The sequence below is a fragment of the Spinacia oleracea genome, chromosome 4 (assembly GCF_020520425.1).
Source record: "Spinacia oleracea cultivar Varoflay chromosome 4, BTI_SOV_V1, whole genome shotgun sequence".
NCBI classification, from domain to species: Eukaryota; Viridiplantae; Streptophyta; class Magnoliopsida; order Caryophyllales; family Amaranthaceae; genus Spinacia; species Spinacia oleracea.
The window spans coordinates 11,175,930-11,191,138 of NC_079490.1; the positions used below are offsets into that span (position 1 = coordinate 11,175,930).

The 15,209-nt window shown below is 34.0% G+C and overlaps 2 protein-coding genes across 2 annotated transcripts in view; both read left to right on the forward strand.

Moving 5' to 3' along the window:
• The first annotated feature begins 342 nt into the window (after positions 1 to 342).
• LOC110800407 (alternative NAD(P)H-ubiquinone oxidoreductase C1, chloroplastic/mitochondrial) lies at positions 343 to 7,876 on the forward strand. The gene is made up of 11 exons (XM_022005710.2): positions 343 to 593; positions 1,730 to 1,923; positions 2,857 to 2,952; positions 3,598 to 3,664; positions 3,779 to 3,959; positions 4,267 to 4,360; positions 5,560 to 5,772; positions 5,957 to 6,352; positions 6,468 to 6,544; positions 7,233 to 7,336; positions 7,428 to 7,876. Exons 1-11 carry the CDS (start codon positions 545 to 547, stop codon positions 7,568 to 7,570), a joined length of 1,614 nt encoding a protein of 537 aa, XP_021861402.1. The 5' UTR covers positions 343 to 544; the 3' UTR covers positions 7,571 to 7,876.
• A 4,946-nt stretch (positions 7,877 to 12,822) lies between these two features.
• LOC130471315 (uncharacterized) overlaps positions 12,823 to 15,209 on the forward strand; it is a 34,882-nt gene continuing 32,495 nt past the window's right edge. Inside the window, exon 1 of the mRNA XM_056841367.1 lies at positions 12,823 to 13,105. Coding sequence (XP_056697345.1) covers positions 12,823 to 13,105 — 283 coding nt within the window. The remainder of the gene's footprint in view (positions 13,106 to 15,209) is intronic.

Below are 15,209 nucleotides of genomic sequence, written 5' to 3' on the forward strand. Positions count from 1 at the left end.
CTCGACCCGGTTTGACCGGCACAGAGTTCAAGGGACTTGAATTGACTTATTTATTTTAATAGGTAGTAGTTGATAGTGGGGTATTATTTTAATGTAGTTAGTGGAAGGTGGGTTAAGAGGTGGGGTTGGGGAGAGTATGGGTTGAATTTTTAATTATTTTTTGTATGGAGTAGGGAGTAGGTGGGTTAATAGGGGTGGAGTGAGAAATAATATAATATTGTTAGAATATTTCCATTTTTAGAAACAGGTCAAGTATTAAGGGACGGCCCGATAAGGAAAACAGGTCAAGTATTCCGGGACGGAGGGAGTAAGTTTATAACGCCAACCATTTCAAGAAAATATCCATAACCAATACCGGAGATCAAATTCGGCCGACCACGTTACCTAACTGAACTACTGAAGATTCAAGATAGTCGTGGAAGCAAAATAAACCAGGCAGCCAGGGAACGCTCAAGCTCCACTCTTTTAAACTCAATCTTTCGATTCTTTCCTTTCTTCTCTCCCGACTCCCTGAACAGATAATAGAAACTGGTGACACTCTTCAATGTCGCACCTCGCGTTATCAGCTACAGCTACGCTCCCTCATTTTAACAGTGAGTTTCTCTCTTCCTATTTCACTCTTTACCCATGTTTAGAATTCCATTTTTTGTTGTTTTTTTTGTAGGGGAGCTAATTATTTGATTTGATGTTAGTCATTAATCATAATGCCTTTCAAATCCCAAAATTTAAATTGTATTGCATGATTGTTAGACCCTGTCTTCTGTTTTCTGGGATAAATTTGGGAGTTATAATTGGCAAATTTGGGGACCCTTTAAGCATAGCCTGCAAATTGCAATTGCTAGCGTTCACTATCTCTTTGATGAACCATAAAGTTGTTTAAGTAGTACTGCATTAGAAGATGGGTAGATGAGGAAATGAAGGGTTATATTGATGCAAGAAGAGTAAGGGGTAATTCTATTTGCGGCATTTCGAAGTACAAATTTGTGGAGTTTTGCGTGATGTTGTTACCCTAATGAAATCAAAATAAGTTTCCTTTTTGTGGGATATTTAAAGAGATATTTCGTTGTTTCCCTTCCAATAGACCGGGTGCAATAGGGTATGCAATAGGGTATGGCAAGTTTTGTTGACTTTGAGAGGCTTGCATTTGTCTGAAAGATACAGCCTGGTTTGTTGGCTTCAATGTTTAAGAATGTGAAGTAAGTATGTCAAGGTTGGCGCCGGAGATAGATTGATGTTGGTGTTAGAAAGAGAAACAAATTCACGATTCAATTTAGAGTTGAAGTAAAAAGATAGGAGGTGGGGAGAGCGTGACCAGGTAGTAATGTTGGAAGAAATTTACAAGTTTCATTGCTTATTGTATGGTAAGATTTAAGTTTTAGGATACATATTTGATTGATCAAGAGCAAATAAGTGTTTGTTACTCACACTTGCTACCACTACATATCCTTTTTGGGCATGATATCTTTTCGAAGTCATTTATACTCTAGCACTTGCTTGTACTATTGATTTTCAACGTTGTGCTACTCTTCTGTACGAGCTGAAGTTATTTTAGTTGTCAAATTTTGGTTGAGTGAGATCTGAAACGGACCTTGGAGCTTTACCTCAGTGCATCATTTTGCATGATTAGTTGCTTACGTGGAAGGCTAGAATCCCATTTTGCAGATGTTATTTAGTTCTTTTCGTTCATTGTCTTTTATGCTAAGTTTATTGTTTTCGCATATTGTTTCAGGAACTGTAAAGAGACTGAATAAAGTATTTCCCATTTTTACTGGACGATATGCATTCAAATCTTCACTATATGGAAATTTCCAAAGGAAAGGATTCTCCATCTGCGCTTCAGCTAATACAGGGATGAGTGGGGATGTTGCAGAAGTATCTGAACGGGAGCAAGATTTGAAGCATTATATATGGCCAGACAAGAAGGTTTCAACTAATATGATCCTGGCAATGACTGCTCATTTTTTCCGAGAGTCAAATCTTTTGTACCTGACATAGTGTCGTCCATGTTGCTATTGCTTTCAGTGATTATGGATTCGGGGATCTGGTAGATTAAAATACTTAATGTTTTTCATTGATCTTTTTCTCATTCATTTGAAATGCTGAAAATAGTTATTTACTTCTTCTCAGAGAGATCACTGGTAGCTACAACTGAAATTTGCCAGTCTGGCCTGAGATTCTGTAAAAGTGTTTCTATAAAAATTGCGATGGACACTTTCAATCTGGAACCTGTCTAACTGGCCACTGAATGGTGGGACACTAAATGGTTGCACTAATATGAGCTTTCACGGAGTGTATGGGCTGGGGCCCCACTGGTTCCTCTGTCTTGGAAACAATGATATTGAGTTTGATGCATATTAGATTATCATCACTTAACTAGTACGTAGTAGTTCTTAGTATTGATTAAAACCAAGAATGCCACCTTAACAGATATTAACTTCTAAAAAAATATCACTCTTCTATTAGTGTTAGAAGATGGATTTTTATAGTCAAGGAGGGCTGGAGTTTATTCTTGGTAACTGGACTGATAAATATGAACTACCTGTTTTAAATGTAATAGAGAACATGCTTTAACTTGGAGCTGTATATGCTTTATAGATAACCGCTTTTATATTTTATTTTTTATCTTGTTCATTCTTCATCTCTTCTATCACTGATTTATCTCTTAATCCATCTAGACAGTGCTAGCTTCTTTTGTTGTTTGCATATTTGTTGTGCCTAGTTTGTGCAGTGTGTGTGTGTGCATCCTGGAATTCATTTCTTCCTGTATATTTTGATTCAGTCTTTAAGACATGGCTTTCAAATTTTAGTAAAAACCATGTGTAATCCCCTCTTCCCTTTCTGCTTTGGTTTGGACAGAGGCCTAGGGTATGCATATTAGGCGGTGGATTTGGAGGTTTATATACAGCTTTAAGACTGGAGTCTCTTACATGGCCTGATGGCAAGAAACCTCAAGTAAGCTGCTTTTGGTTCACCTTTGATTACATTTTTTTGTTATTTTTTCGGGCTGGTCTATTTCGTAGGGTATTATGTCAAATTGCTGAAGCCTGCATGTAGCTTGTTTTAAAAGAATTTTTTTCTTTCCCAATATATTACTCCCTCCATCCCGTATTTTGAGTTAATGTCTACTTTTACCCTAAGAGTCGAAGATTAGTGAGAGTGACGAAGTAGAGAGAAAAAAAGTGGGTGGGTGGGCCCTCAACCCCACTTACCAAATTACGAGTGGATGTTAACTTTATTGTAGACAACCCAACATGTAAAATGTTAACTTAAATATGGGATGTAGGGAGTATCGTTTTCCTATCAATTATGGATCTTGTTTGTTAATATTCATTAACATTGAGGTGAAGCTGGTATTCATTTTTTTACCGGAGACAACAATGAGAACCTCTGATTACAGTCCTTTTTCTTTGCAATTTTATTGATGGAAAAGGTTAGGGAATTTGATTGTTCGACTTGTTATGAGTGTTGAGTGAAATGTCAAAGGTGGGCATCACCAGATTATGGTGGCATGATATTTGAATTGAGCATTTCTATTTTTTCTCTCTAATATCACCTATGCTGCTCTAATACTCTTTAGATTCTTTAATGTGAGGCCAGGTACTTCTCATTGATCAGTCTGATCGTTTTGTTTTCAAGCCAATGCTTTATGAACTTCTATCTGGAGGTTTGTTTAGTTTTTGAGAACTTACTTGTGAATACCTTTCCAAATTATTCATCCACACACTTTTACCTTCTTGTCAGTTTGGTTTTTAATACTCAAAAAGGGATTTTATTGCAGAAGTGGATGAATGGGAAATAGCTCCCCGATTTTCAGATTTACTGGCAAGTACTGAGGTTCAATTTATCCAGGACAAAGTGAAACTTCTTCATCCCTATGATATGCCCAGAAGTGGTGCTGAGAGACACCAGTGTGCTGGAAGCGTGCAACTCGAAAGTGATTTTCTTATAGAATATGACTGGTATGTGTGTTCTGAATTTGTTATCTGACATTTGAAATTAGCTTTTGGTATATACTAGTACTACAATAATAGTCTTTCACCAATCACCATGCTATGATAGTATGATGCATCTAAGGGGTTTCACTACTCTAATGACTTATGTGGATTTACACTTGATTTCTTGTTATTTTCGATATTATCTTTCCCTTTTTAAATTATTGTCTTTTATAAGATGGTAAGATCATGTTGAGGCTTTGATTGATGCGGTTGCTTAAATCTAGTTGTTACTGCTCAGGCTGATTACTTGTTTATTTACTTGGACAGCCAGGTTGGTTCTTGCTTTGGGGGCTGAACCGAAGCTTGACATGGTCCCAGGAGCTGTAGAATATGCTCTGCCATTTTCCAATTTTGAAGATGCATGTGTAAGTATTTGAGGTATTCAGTTCATTGATGTATTTGATGGGAACTTGTGCTTACTATGATGCTGGGCTGGGCGATTAACCGCTACATTGGCCATTTGAGTATATGACTGTAATAGTGGATTCACCTGTCTGTTAGGAAAACGAAACACAAAGGAATCAAATAATGTGGAAGCTCCATGTTGGTAATGGTAACTAGCTACCACTGGAGTGATGAAATCTAGAGAAGCATAATGGGACAGGGGTAAATTAATGTGGAGAGTAAAAAGCTATAATTACTGAAGAATAATAAATAAAAAATCAACAGAATGGTGAGATATCGTGCTTTGCATCCCTCGTAGCTTTTGGTGAAAATGAGAATTCTGCCCCTAAACTATATTTGTAACAACTCTGTATCTCTTTGTTTGTAAGTTGTAAGTGTCCCTTGGAATAGTGCAATGTAGCAGACATCCTGAAATTGGTGATCATTTTATTTTCCTTAGTAATATTGTATTTAGGCTCCGTTTGGTAGGGCGTAAAACGTTTTTATTGTAAAAACATTTTCCAAGGGAAAACACAATTCCAAACTAGTTTTCCTTTGTTTGGTACCTTAAAGGAAAATGGGAGAAGATGGTGAAGATTGAGGGGAAGAAAGGAGAGGGAGGTAAGGAGGAAAGAAGGAAAAGTGGTTTCCCTCCCTTTCAAATGGAAAAGGGTTTTCCACCTTTGAGGGAGTCACGGAAAATTGTTTTTCATCCCTTACCCAACCAAACAACGTAAAGGGGAAAATCGTTTTCCATGAAAACGTTTTACGCCCTACCAAACGGAGCCTTAATGAGTAGTTTTCCTCAAGTGCTATCCAGTCGTAGATGTTAAAAAGAATGACTGAATGAGCCACTACAAGTGTACAGTTTAATTTATTAACTTAGATTTAAAGTACAGTTTACTTGCTGAAGGGATTCCACGGAAATTCGATTTTGAAATATTGATTTCACTTGATTGGTGTTTGGTGTGTGAGGATGAAAACCCAATTTCTCCTTCTCGGCCAAGAGCTGAGGTAGTCATTTATCTCACTGCCTGAGATAGTATAAAACTGTAGGACAAACATTTTACCTGTACTTTGTACTCTTATGTATCTTGGCATGTATAATTGTTTACCATTTGGTTTCATTGAGATCTTTTTACTCTGACTAATAATATTTGGTCTTGATTCATTTTTGCAGAAAGTTAACAATAAGTTAAAAGCGTTAGAGAGGAAGTATTTTGGCAAGGGATGCCCAATCAAGGTGGTAATTGTTGGGTGTGGTTACTCTGGGGTGGAATTAGCTGCAACAGTTTCGGAAAGACTGAAGGATAAAGGAATTGTGCAAGCAATTAATGTGCAAAATACAATCTGTCCATCTGCTCCACCTGGTAACAGGGAAGCTGCCTTAAAAGTAACATTTCTATTCTATATTCCATGTTTTTAAGGCTTTGATGCTTATATGATATGCAATATTACAGTCTATTTCTCTTTTCTCTAGAACTCTAGATGCATGATTATGTTTAACCTGCTTTCTGTATTGGATCAAAACATCTTATGCAAATTTAGAATCATGATTTATCTGGTGACATCTACAGGTGCTTTCAGAAAGAAATGTTGAGCTTCTTTTGGGGTATTTTGTTAATTCCATAAAAAGATCTGCTGATATTGAGGTACTGAACCAGTTTGTAGACAGTGGAAATATTGGCATGCAACAAGAGGCTAAAGAACTTGTAGTAGAAATCCAGCCAGCTGAAAGGGGCATGCAAGGTCAAAACCTGGAAGCAGATTTAGTTTTGTGGACTGTTGGCAATAAACCTCGCCTTCCTCAATCGGATCCCAGTGGTAAACCCAACATGCTTCCTCTGAATGGGATAGGACAAGCGGAAACTGATGAAACCCTTCGGGTAAAGGGTAACCCACGGATATTCGCAGTAGGTGACTCCTCTGCTTTGAGAGACTCCAGTGGAAAGCTTCTTCCGCCTACTGCACAGGTATAACAGAGTGCAACATTGCTTTTATTTCTCAATAAATCTTGCTGCATTAGAAATCTGTTTTGTCTGCTATTATCTTTAATTGTGGCATTTTTCTGACCATCACGCGTTGCAGGTAGCTTTCCAGCAAGCAGATTTTGCTGGCTGGAATATATGGGCAGCAATCAACGATCGTCCTCTCCTACCTTTCAGGTTGGATCTTTAAGCCCCTCCTTTTTTTTCAGTGTATGTATGATGTATCTTTGAATGATTGAGTATTTTAACTGGCCACCATGCCTCGATTTAATAAGGGAACTTTTCTTGCAAAAACACATTAATGTCCTTTTAGAGTGACAGTAACTGGTACATAGCACAATATGCCTCATCTGTGAACTTCTGGTATCTGAAACACAGAACACCCTCGCAACAAATAGGAAAACAGAATTGAATGGTTATATGCCTACATCTGAAAAGAGATGGGAGTACGAATAACCTTTAGGCTTCGTTTCGTTTGGTGTAAAACATTTTCAGTGTAAAATTATGTTCCATGAAAAACATTTTCCAAGAGAGAACACAATTCCAAACTAGTTTTCCTCTGTTTGGTTCTTAAAAGAAAATGGGAGAAGATGGTGAAGATTAAGGGAAGAAGGGAAAAGGGAGGGAAGAAGGGAAAGGGAGGTAATTAAGGAGGAAATTTGGAAAAGTGAAAAAGTGGTTTCCCTCCCTTCCAAATGGAAAAGGTTTTTCCACCTTTGAGGGAGTTGTGGAAAATTGTTTTTCATCTCTTATAAAACCAAACAACGTAAAATGATTGAAAAGGGGAAAATCGTTTTCCATGAAAACGTATTATACCCTACCAAACGGAGCCTTAGAATTGACTAGACACTGTTTGGTGTTGCAGGTTTCAAAATTTGGGAGAGATGATGAATCTAGGGAGATATGATGCTGCTGTCACTCCAAGTTTCATTGATGGATTAACCTTGGAAGGTCCTGTTGGCCATGCAGGTTAAATTCTCTTTCCTTGTCCCTTTTCGACATACCAATCCCGGTCTTTCTAAGGTCATATCCGTAAATCTATTGTTACCCTTTATTGCAGCGAGGAAACTAGCGTACCTCATCAGGTTACCAACTGACCAACACAAAGTTAAAGTTGGATTAAGCTGGTTCGCGAAAGAAGCTATTGATTCTGTTGCAACTCTGCAGACTACCCTAACCAAAGTCCTTTCGGGCTCCTCATAGTATTTTGCAAGTCTTGTAATATTTCATAATTTCCACTGCTATGTATTCTTCCCCTGTTGCTTCACTTGGGTCCATTGTTGGAAAAAATGATCCACTTGCTGCTAGCTATTAGGGAGTTCTTCGTATGTTAAATTGACTGATTAAATATGTACGAAAGCTGAGATTTTTTTTAAATTTTCTTTTGAGTCGTGAAAATTCAAATATATATCGCATACGTATACAATTTTACTCTGTAAGGTGATAGTGTGATACTGCACAATAAATTACTCCATCCGTCCTGGAGTACTTGTACCGGTTTGACCGCCACATAGTTTAATGCAATTTAATTGATTTATTATTTAATTAGGGACATAGTATTTTTTAATATAGTTAGTGGGAAATGTGTCAAATTTTTTAGGTTGGTGGGGGATATGGGTGACTTTTTTTTTTAAATTTTTTTTTAGATGTTAGGAATACAAGTGGGACATTAGGTAATTAGGAGAAACAATATAAAATTAGAAAAATATGACATTTATAGAAACAGTGCAAATATTTCGGGACGGTTTTATAAGAAAAACGGTGCGAGTATTCAGGGACGGAGGGAGTACTTTCTTTTGGCATCGGCTAAAATTTGCATCTATATATGACAAAGATACAATTTCAATTTAGGTACTTACATGTTACATCTACAAGTATTTTGTATTGACTGATATAAATTATTTTTTAGTAGGCTGTTAATTAATATAGTTTTTTTTAATATATTTTGGAAAATAGGCATGGAGTCTTCTGGGATTTCACTCCAATCTGCCATGATAAATTCCAAGTTAACCTGAAAAGAAAAACCCAATACAAGTACAATGTCAAAACAAGGTACCATTTGATAAATTTTATGATATGATTTCCAAAACCCTAGTAGAGGTAATCAGTGGGGGATCCACAAAATCGAGAACGAGGTTGCAAAATATGGAGTACTAAAAAGTAGCAGTTTTCGTTAAGCCCTGATAATATTCAGCTTTTTGGCAAATAAAATGTGGTAATTTTCAAACAGAGTTTATAAGGGTGTAAGTTTTAAACACCGAATTTTAAAAAATGGTCACAAGTTCTAAGAGTTAAATTTATTGGCCCTTTTTCAAATTTATTTTGGATTTCCGTCTAATATATATATACATATATAAAGGCACAAATTCTTATTTACAATGGGTGTACAATAAATATTGTACACCGAAGTAAAAGTTGACTTAAAATGCTTTAAAGTTACATTTATATATGTAAAAGTTATCTATTTTTTAATGATAAATTTTTTATTTGAATAAAAAATTATTTCTTCAAAATCACTAATAATGTATAAATTAATCATTTAACCCTTTAAAATGTTTATCTATCAACTTTTTAATTTTATAATATAAAAGTTACAGAAAAATAGGTTAAAGTTACGAAAAACTGCATAAAAGTTGTCTTGGTGTACAATAAATTTATTGTACACCTTGTGCGCGCAAGACCTTTTGATATAAAGGAGGCATATTTGCTGAAATATTAGAGCGCCACCTAGGATTACTAATGGTTCCGGCCAATAAAAAATAAGATTTCTAATTTATTTTTGAATTAAAAAAATTGATTGCCATGTAGATAATTAAATAGGTGCCACGTAGATATTTTAATTAATTAATTACTAATATATACAACTCCATCTAACATCAAACACTATAATAATTAAAATAAAATCTAAAATAAAATTCATTCAAAATCAAACACTAATCTAAAATAAAATAAATAAAATTCATTATCCAATATTAGAGCGCCATGTAGGGAATCTAATTGTTTCGGCCAATTAAAAATAAGATTTCAAAATTAATTTTGAATTAAAAAAGTCGAGTGTCACGTAGATAAATAATTAAACGCCACGTAGATATTTTAATTAATTAATTAATAATATTATGCATATACAATTAATTTCATCCAAAAACAAACACTCTCATAAATTATTATTTTTTAAAATCTAATATGAAATTTAATACAAAATCAAAAACTAATTTAATCTAATACGAAGTATATAAAATTGGTATATACATAACAATTTAATAGAATCCGTGCATCGCACGGGCTAAAATCTAGTATATATATATATATATATATATATATATATATATATATATATATATATATATATATATATATATATATATATATATATATATATATATATATATATATATAAAAAGGGGAGTTTTTTCAAGAGCATTTAGAGCGTCCACGTAGGATTTCCACGTCATCAAATATATAACTAATACATATTTATTAAAATAAAAATAAAAAATTGATAAAAGATAATAACAGATAACATTACTAAGAGTCAAAATAAGATAATAATAGTATAAGGGATAGAATTAGGGATAGAATTACAATAACATTAAAATTCTACCAAAAAGATAACTATTATAGTATATAATGTATGTACGTCAATGTTGGTGTTGTGCTTTTGTCAAACAAAAAAAAATGCCGGTGTGTTCTGCTTGATATGGTCCATGGTTTCGAACCATGATACTCCGTATGTCATATTTATTGGTCGATCGAAGTGTATATACTCATGCAATCCCTATATGGCACCATGGTGGCATTCAATTCATGATCGGTATCTACGTTATGATAGCGCACTACTCCTTATGGGTTGCCACTATTATCCTCCTTATGTGTTCTTTCATTGGTATTTCTGCAAATCGGGCCGTTTTGCATAACGTGTTGTCCAAGTTACTCTCTGCAACAAATCTAGACCAAAATTGGCGAGCCTTGACCCCAAAAGTGGAGTATTGTGTTTTCCTCCCTCTTCTTTGCTAAAATATAATTCAAATTAGTTTTTACATGGAGGTTCATTATTTCTCTTAATTCGGAATCATATTGGCTCTGTTATGAAATCTATTCGCGTCGTACCTTAAATGATAATTACCCTACAAGAATTTGTATCTTTAACGACAACCTAATTACAACGGACAACCTAATTACGACGGGGCTAACAACCAAACAAAGACGAGAATAACCGTCGACATTTAACGACGGCCCCTTTTTATGACGGGTTCGCGACAGGAAATCCCGTCATTAATCAACCATTATTGGCCTTTAGCGACGGGATTTCATGTTTTTTTTTTTTGGTGCGAATGAGCCACGAGGGCAATGTAAATTACAAATGGGGGCAGGGGGATTCGAACCTGAGACCTATTGTACACAGGCCCTCAATCTTAACCACTAGGCCAAGACATCATTGGTGGGGATTTCCCGTTGTTAATGGTACAATTTTTTGTAGTGTAAGGTCGTGGTATTTTAAGATATACTCTGTACCTAATAATTAGAATTACTAGATATAAGGTTGTGATGTATTGTTTGTTTTTTCATGAAATAACCATTTTTTTTAGGTTCATGTGAAGATACTAATTAAAATCAATAACTAATAAAATCAATGTACACCGTCAAGTAATTGTTTTAATTTCTTTTAGTAAAATAAAATAATAATAATAATAATAAAGTAATCTTTGCAATTTTTTCAATCAAAGTGAATTGTTTTTGATGTTGATCAAGTTGGCCGAAATTCGTATGGTAAAAATGAATTTGATGAGATAAAATTTAATGAGATAAAATAAGTCAAATTAAACCTATAAGCCAAAAATAAATATATTGAAGAACATACTAACTCGTACGATGTACGGGCTTCATATCTAGTTTTTCCTATTCCAAATTTATTTCCGTATGAAAAGAATAAAAATCTTAATTTAGGGAAGATTTTGCAATAGCTACACTAAAATGGTAGCCACCATAATAAATTGAATCTCATCCTTCTATTTTTGTTGACTCATCAGAACCGTTAATTATGCTGACTTTTTTAGTTTTTATTTTTTTTTTAATTAAAATTAGTTTTACAATAAAATAAAAGTATTAAAACCCCACTTTCATACTCCAACCATCGGGAAGCAGTTTTTGTATGTGACAAAAAAAAATGAACAAAATTCTAAAACTACAATACAAAATTGATGTTCTTGACTTCTAGTTGATCTTCATAGCGGGGGATTTGATAAAAGTTCCGAAACTTCGATTCAATCGATCGCTAATTTAAAGTAGTAACGATTTTGTTAAGAAACTCAATTAATTCCATCATTTCCTTTCTTATTAACGATGAATGTGGGTATGATTTTTATTACTTTTTTTACATTACTCTGTATCATTTATTAACAAGGAATAACTCACATGTTGGAATTGAACGTTTAGGAAAATAAAATTTAAAACGGTTAATCTATCAAACAATACTTCGTATACATCTTTTATAAAGATTTTGAAGCCAATTAATTCCAACAGAAGAATGATATGTGAAGGATGAGCAGAAAGAGTAGACGATTATCAGGAAGGATTTTCTCAAGGAATAAGAAAATACAAAAAATTAAAATAAGAGTGAACGTGTTAAGATAATGGGGGGGAGGAATCCTATTTTTTGTTTAAAAAATATTTATTTATTAATAAAAAAGTCAATATAATCAACGGTTTTGAAGAGTCAACAAAGATGAAAGGCTGAGATTCATTTTATTATGGTGGCTACCATTTTATGGTAGCCATTGAAAAGTCTTCCCTTAATTTAGTTATAGTATTGCGTTTGTCTAATATATTCTTCCGAATTTTAAATAGTTGCAAGATTCCTAGCTAACAAGAATTAAGAAATGAGGCTAGTAGAAAAATATACATGTTCCGATAAAAATATATCTGTAGTCTTGTCATGATAAAAAAGTTTAATCATATTTTGTATTTAGATCTCTTGTTCTCACCAAACTCTTACAATTGCATTCTCATATCATATTATTCGCAGATTAAAACCTATTGTATTAGGAACTTTCGTAATACTATAATTCTACTCGATCTGATACAAAAAACAAAGGAAGAAGATTCTAGTATTTTGATAAACAACAATTTTATACTAATCTCCCAAGGTATATGATTATATAAGATTCTAAAGGGATAAGATTCTATTTTATTATTCCAAAACATACTAGTTCTATAATAATTAGGATTCTATTCCGATCCCTAATTAATTTTTAGATAAACAAGATCAAATATCATCTATTGGATAATTATCCCGATTTCTAAAGGGTTTAGGTTTATCCAACAACGTCTTCAAAAACTATATAAACCCCCTTAAACCTCACTTTCAAAAATCACACAAACCAACCTTCAGAATCTCTTGAGAAGTTTAAGAAAACAAAACAAAAACCCTACCAAAAAAAAAAAGAGAGAAGAAGAAGATGATGAACAAGGCAATCTTGCTCGTAGGTTTGGTAGCTCTATTCCTAGGTGGAGCCTTTGGCCAAGATGTGCAACAGGAAACCTTTTTCCGACACCCATTTCACCGTTTGCCACATGTTTTGCCGCATCCGCATCCGCATCCGCATCGTCCTCGCGTCTTGCCTAGACCAAAATACACAGGGCCACTTCCACCATTGCCTGCTAATCTCCCTGAGATAGTTGCTGGAATTGATGCTTGTAAAACTGATTTGGATACTTACCTGTTTAACAGTAATCATCCAGGTTCTGCAAGTGCTCAATGTTGTTCAGTTCTCGAAAACGATCCAAGGCCAGCAGTCAAGTTCATCCACAGCCTCGTCTGCCCCAGTGCTTCTGCACCCGTCCCTAGTGCGTAAACAACTAAACAATAGTCGTGTTAGTATTTGATTAATAAGCATGCAAAGTTGCAGGCAATATTAGGGTTAGAATTCAATTTTTCAACATTCATAGTACGTAGATTCTTTTAGTATTAGGATTTATTGTTATTTTTATATGGTATTTCTAATAACTTTATGAAAGTTTAGTTACTCGAATCCTTATCTTTCTTTATATTTTTATTTTCATGTATGTTAAGTACGTAGCAATATATTAATTTTACCTTAAAATATTATTGTTGTTTTTTAACAAAGTGATTAATCTCAGACTAAAATTGATAGTTTGATACAATGCGAGAACGGAGTACTACAACATAATTAACGAACAGGTTCCCTGTATTTTCTAATGGTTACGTTGAACCGATATATTAAATAGTTTTATGGGGTAGATTCTATCTCAATTAAAGTTACCAAAAAAAACATTCGTTTAAATATTAGTCGGAGACTCGTAGATATTAATTGAACATGGATAAAGTTTTGTTTTCTCTCCAGATTACAATCTAAGAAACAAATTACAAAATACATCTTATTCGCTTCGAATTCCTCATATGCCAATTAAGCAAATAGGCCCAAAGCGGGGAAGCCTGTTTGGGCCCCAACACGAAATTGAGCTGAAACAATACGCTACTTAGTCGGAGAATTCAAGTGTTGTAGATTTCTATCTAATTAACTACTCCCTCCGTCCCTTAATACTAGCACCGTTTCGACTGCACAAGCTTGCCAATGCAAAACTTTGACCACCAATATCTTTAACTACATATTATAAAAACTTGTAAAATATTAATATTTTGAAAATATATATTAAGATGAATGCAACAATATATTATATACTAACATTTGTTTTCATATACTAGAAATAAAATTGGGTCAAAGTGAATTATGTGAATAGTGCAAAAAGTCAAAACGGTGCGAGTATTAAGGGACAGAGGGAGTAATAAGATATATTGCTATATTCACCAATTTCATTTACAAAAACTTTTGTGTGCCCCCGATCTACGGTATTTTATTGTACATCCAAATATAAAAGTGAACCAGATAAAAGATATAAGTGACCTTATTCGAGGACTAAAGTTACCTTACTCTAGGATAAATGTGACCCTAACCATTGAAAAACGTTACCCTAACAATAAACAATGAAGTGACCTTAATCAAAAGTGATATGCTTGTACAAGTTATAACTATGACCAATACAACACCACAAATGAAAATATACACCAATACACAAATGTAATATAGGTAGTAGGTTACGTGGAGCTTCACCCCACACTATGTATAATATTGTACATTGCTCTACCATTTGAGTTAATAGCCTTGAAAATAAGGTAACTTATAACTATAATAAAGAAAACTTATAACATCAATAAGGGTAACTAAAAGAACATAACAGGTGCGGATAACCTTCCTCTTTTAGGCCGCCACACAATATATTATCGTAGATCGGTCTTTCTGAAAAGTTTGTGTTTCCTTTATACTATTTTATCTTAGCCTTAAACTCATCATATTATCTTATCTTATCTTATTATCTAATAGAATACTTCCGTTGACTAGGCAAATTTTGGGTTTCAGTAGGGTTGACTGGTTGAGTTTGGGTCAAATTCTGGGCCACTTTATTGGTTTAGTTATCCCAGATATCAAGTTGAAACTTCACTTTAGGTCTTATATTTTTGGGCTAGTAAAATGTCGGCTTAGATCAGCTTTGCCAAGTCCGGGCCCAAAAGAAAATAAGGCCTAACATTCCTAGTGTTTGTGAGGCTAGGTTTATGACTTGTTCTCTCCAACTTATAAAACCTTATTTAAAGAAGTTTTTATAAGTTACGGTTTTATAAGTTAAATAAGGTCCAATAAGATTTATACTTTAAATAAAGTCCTATAAGGTTTTATAAATTAAATAAAGTCCTATAAGTTTTAATAAGGTCGATAAGTTCCAGTAAGGTCATATAAGTTTCAATTAATAAAATATATAATGCTAGGAT

Excerpts from the sequence above, each read along its gene's own strand:
- LOC110800407 (XM_022005710.2), top strand. The coding sequence starts at position 545 with ATGTCGCACCTCGCGTTATCAGCTACAGCTACGCTCCCTCATTTTAAC. Across the intron at positions 3,960-4,266 it reads TTTCTTATAGAATATGACTG|GTTGGTTCTTGCTTTGGGGG; the intron begins GTATGTGTGTTC and ends TTGGACAGCCAG. Across the intron at positions 4,361-5,559 it reads CCAATTTTGAAGATGCATGT|AAAGTTAACAATAAGTTAAA; the intron begins GTAAGTATTTGA and ends TCATTTTTGCAG.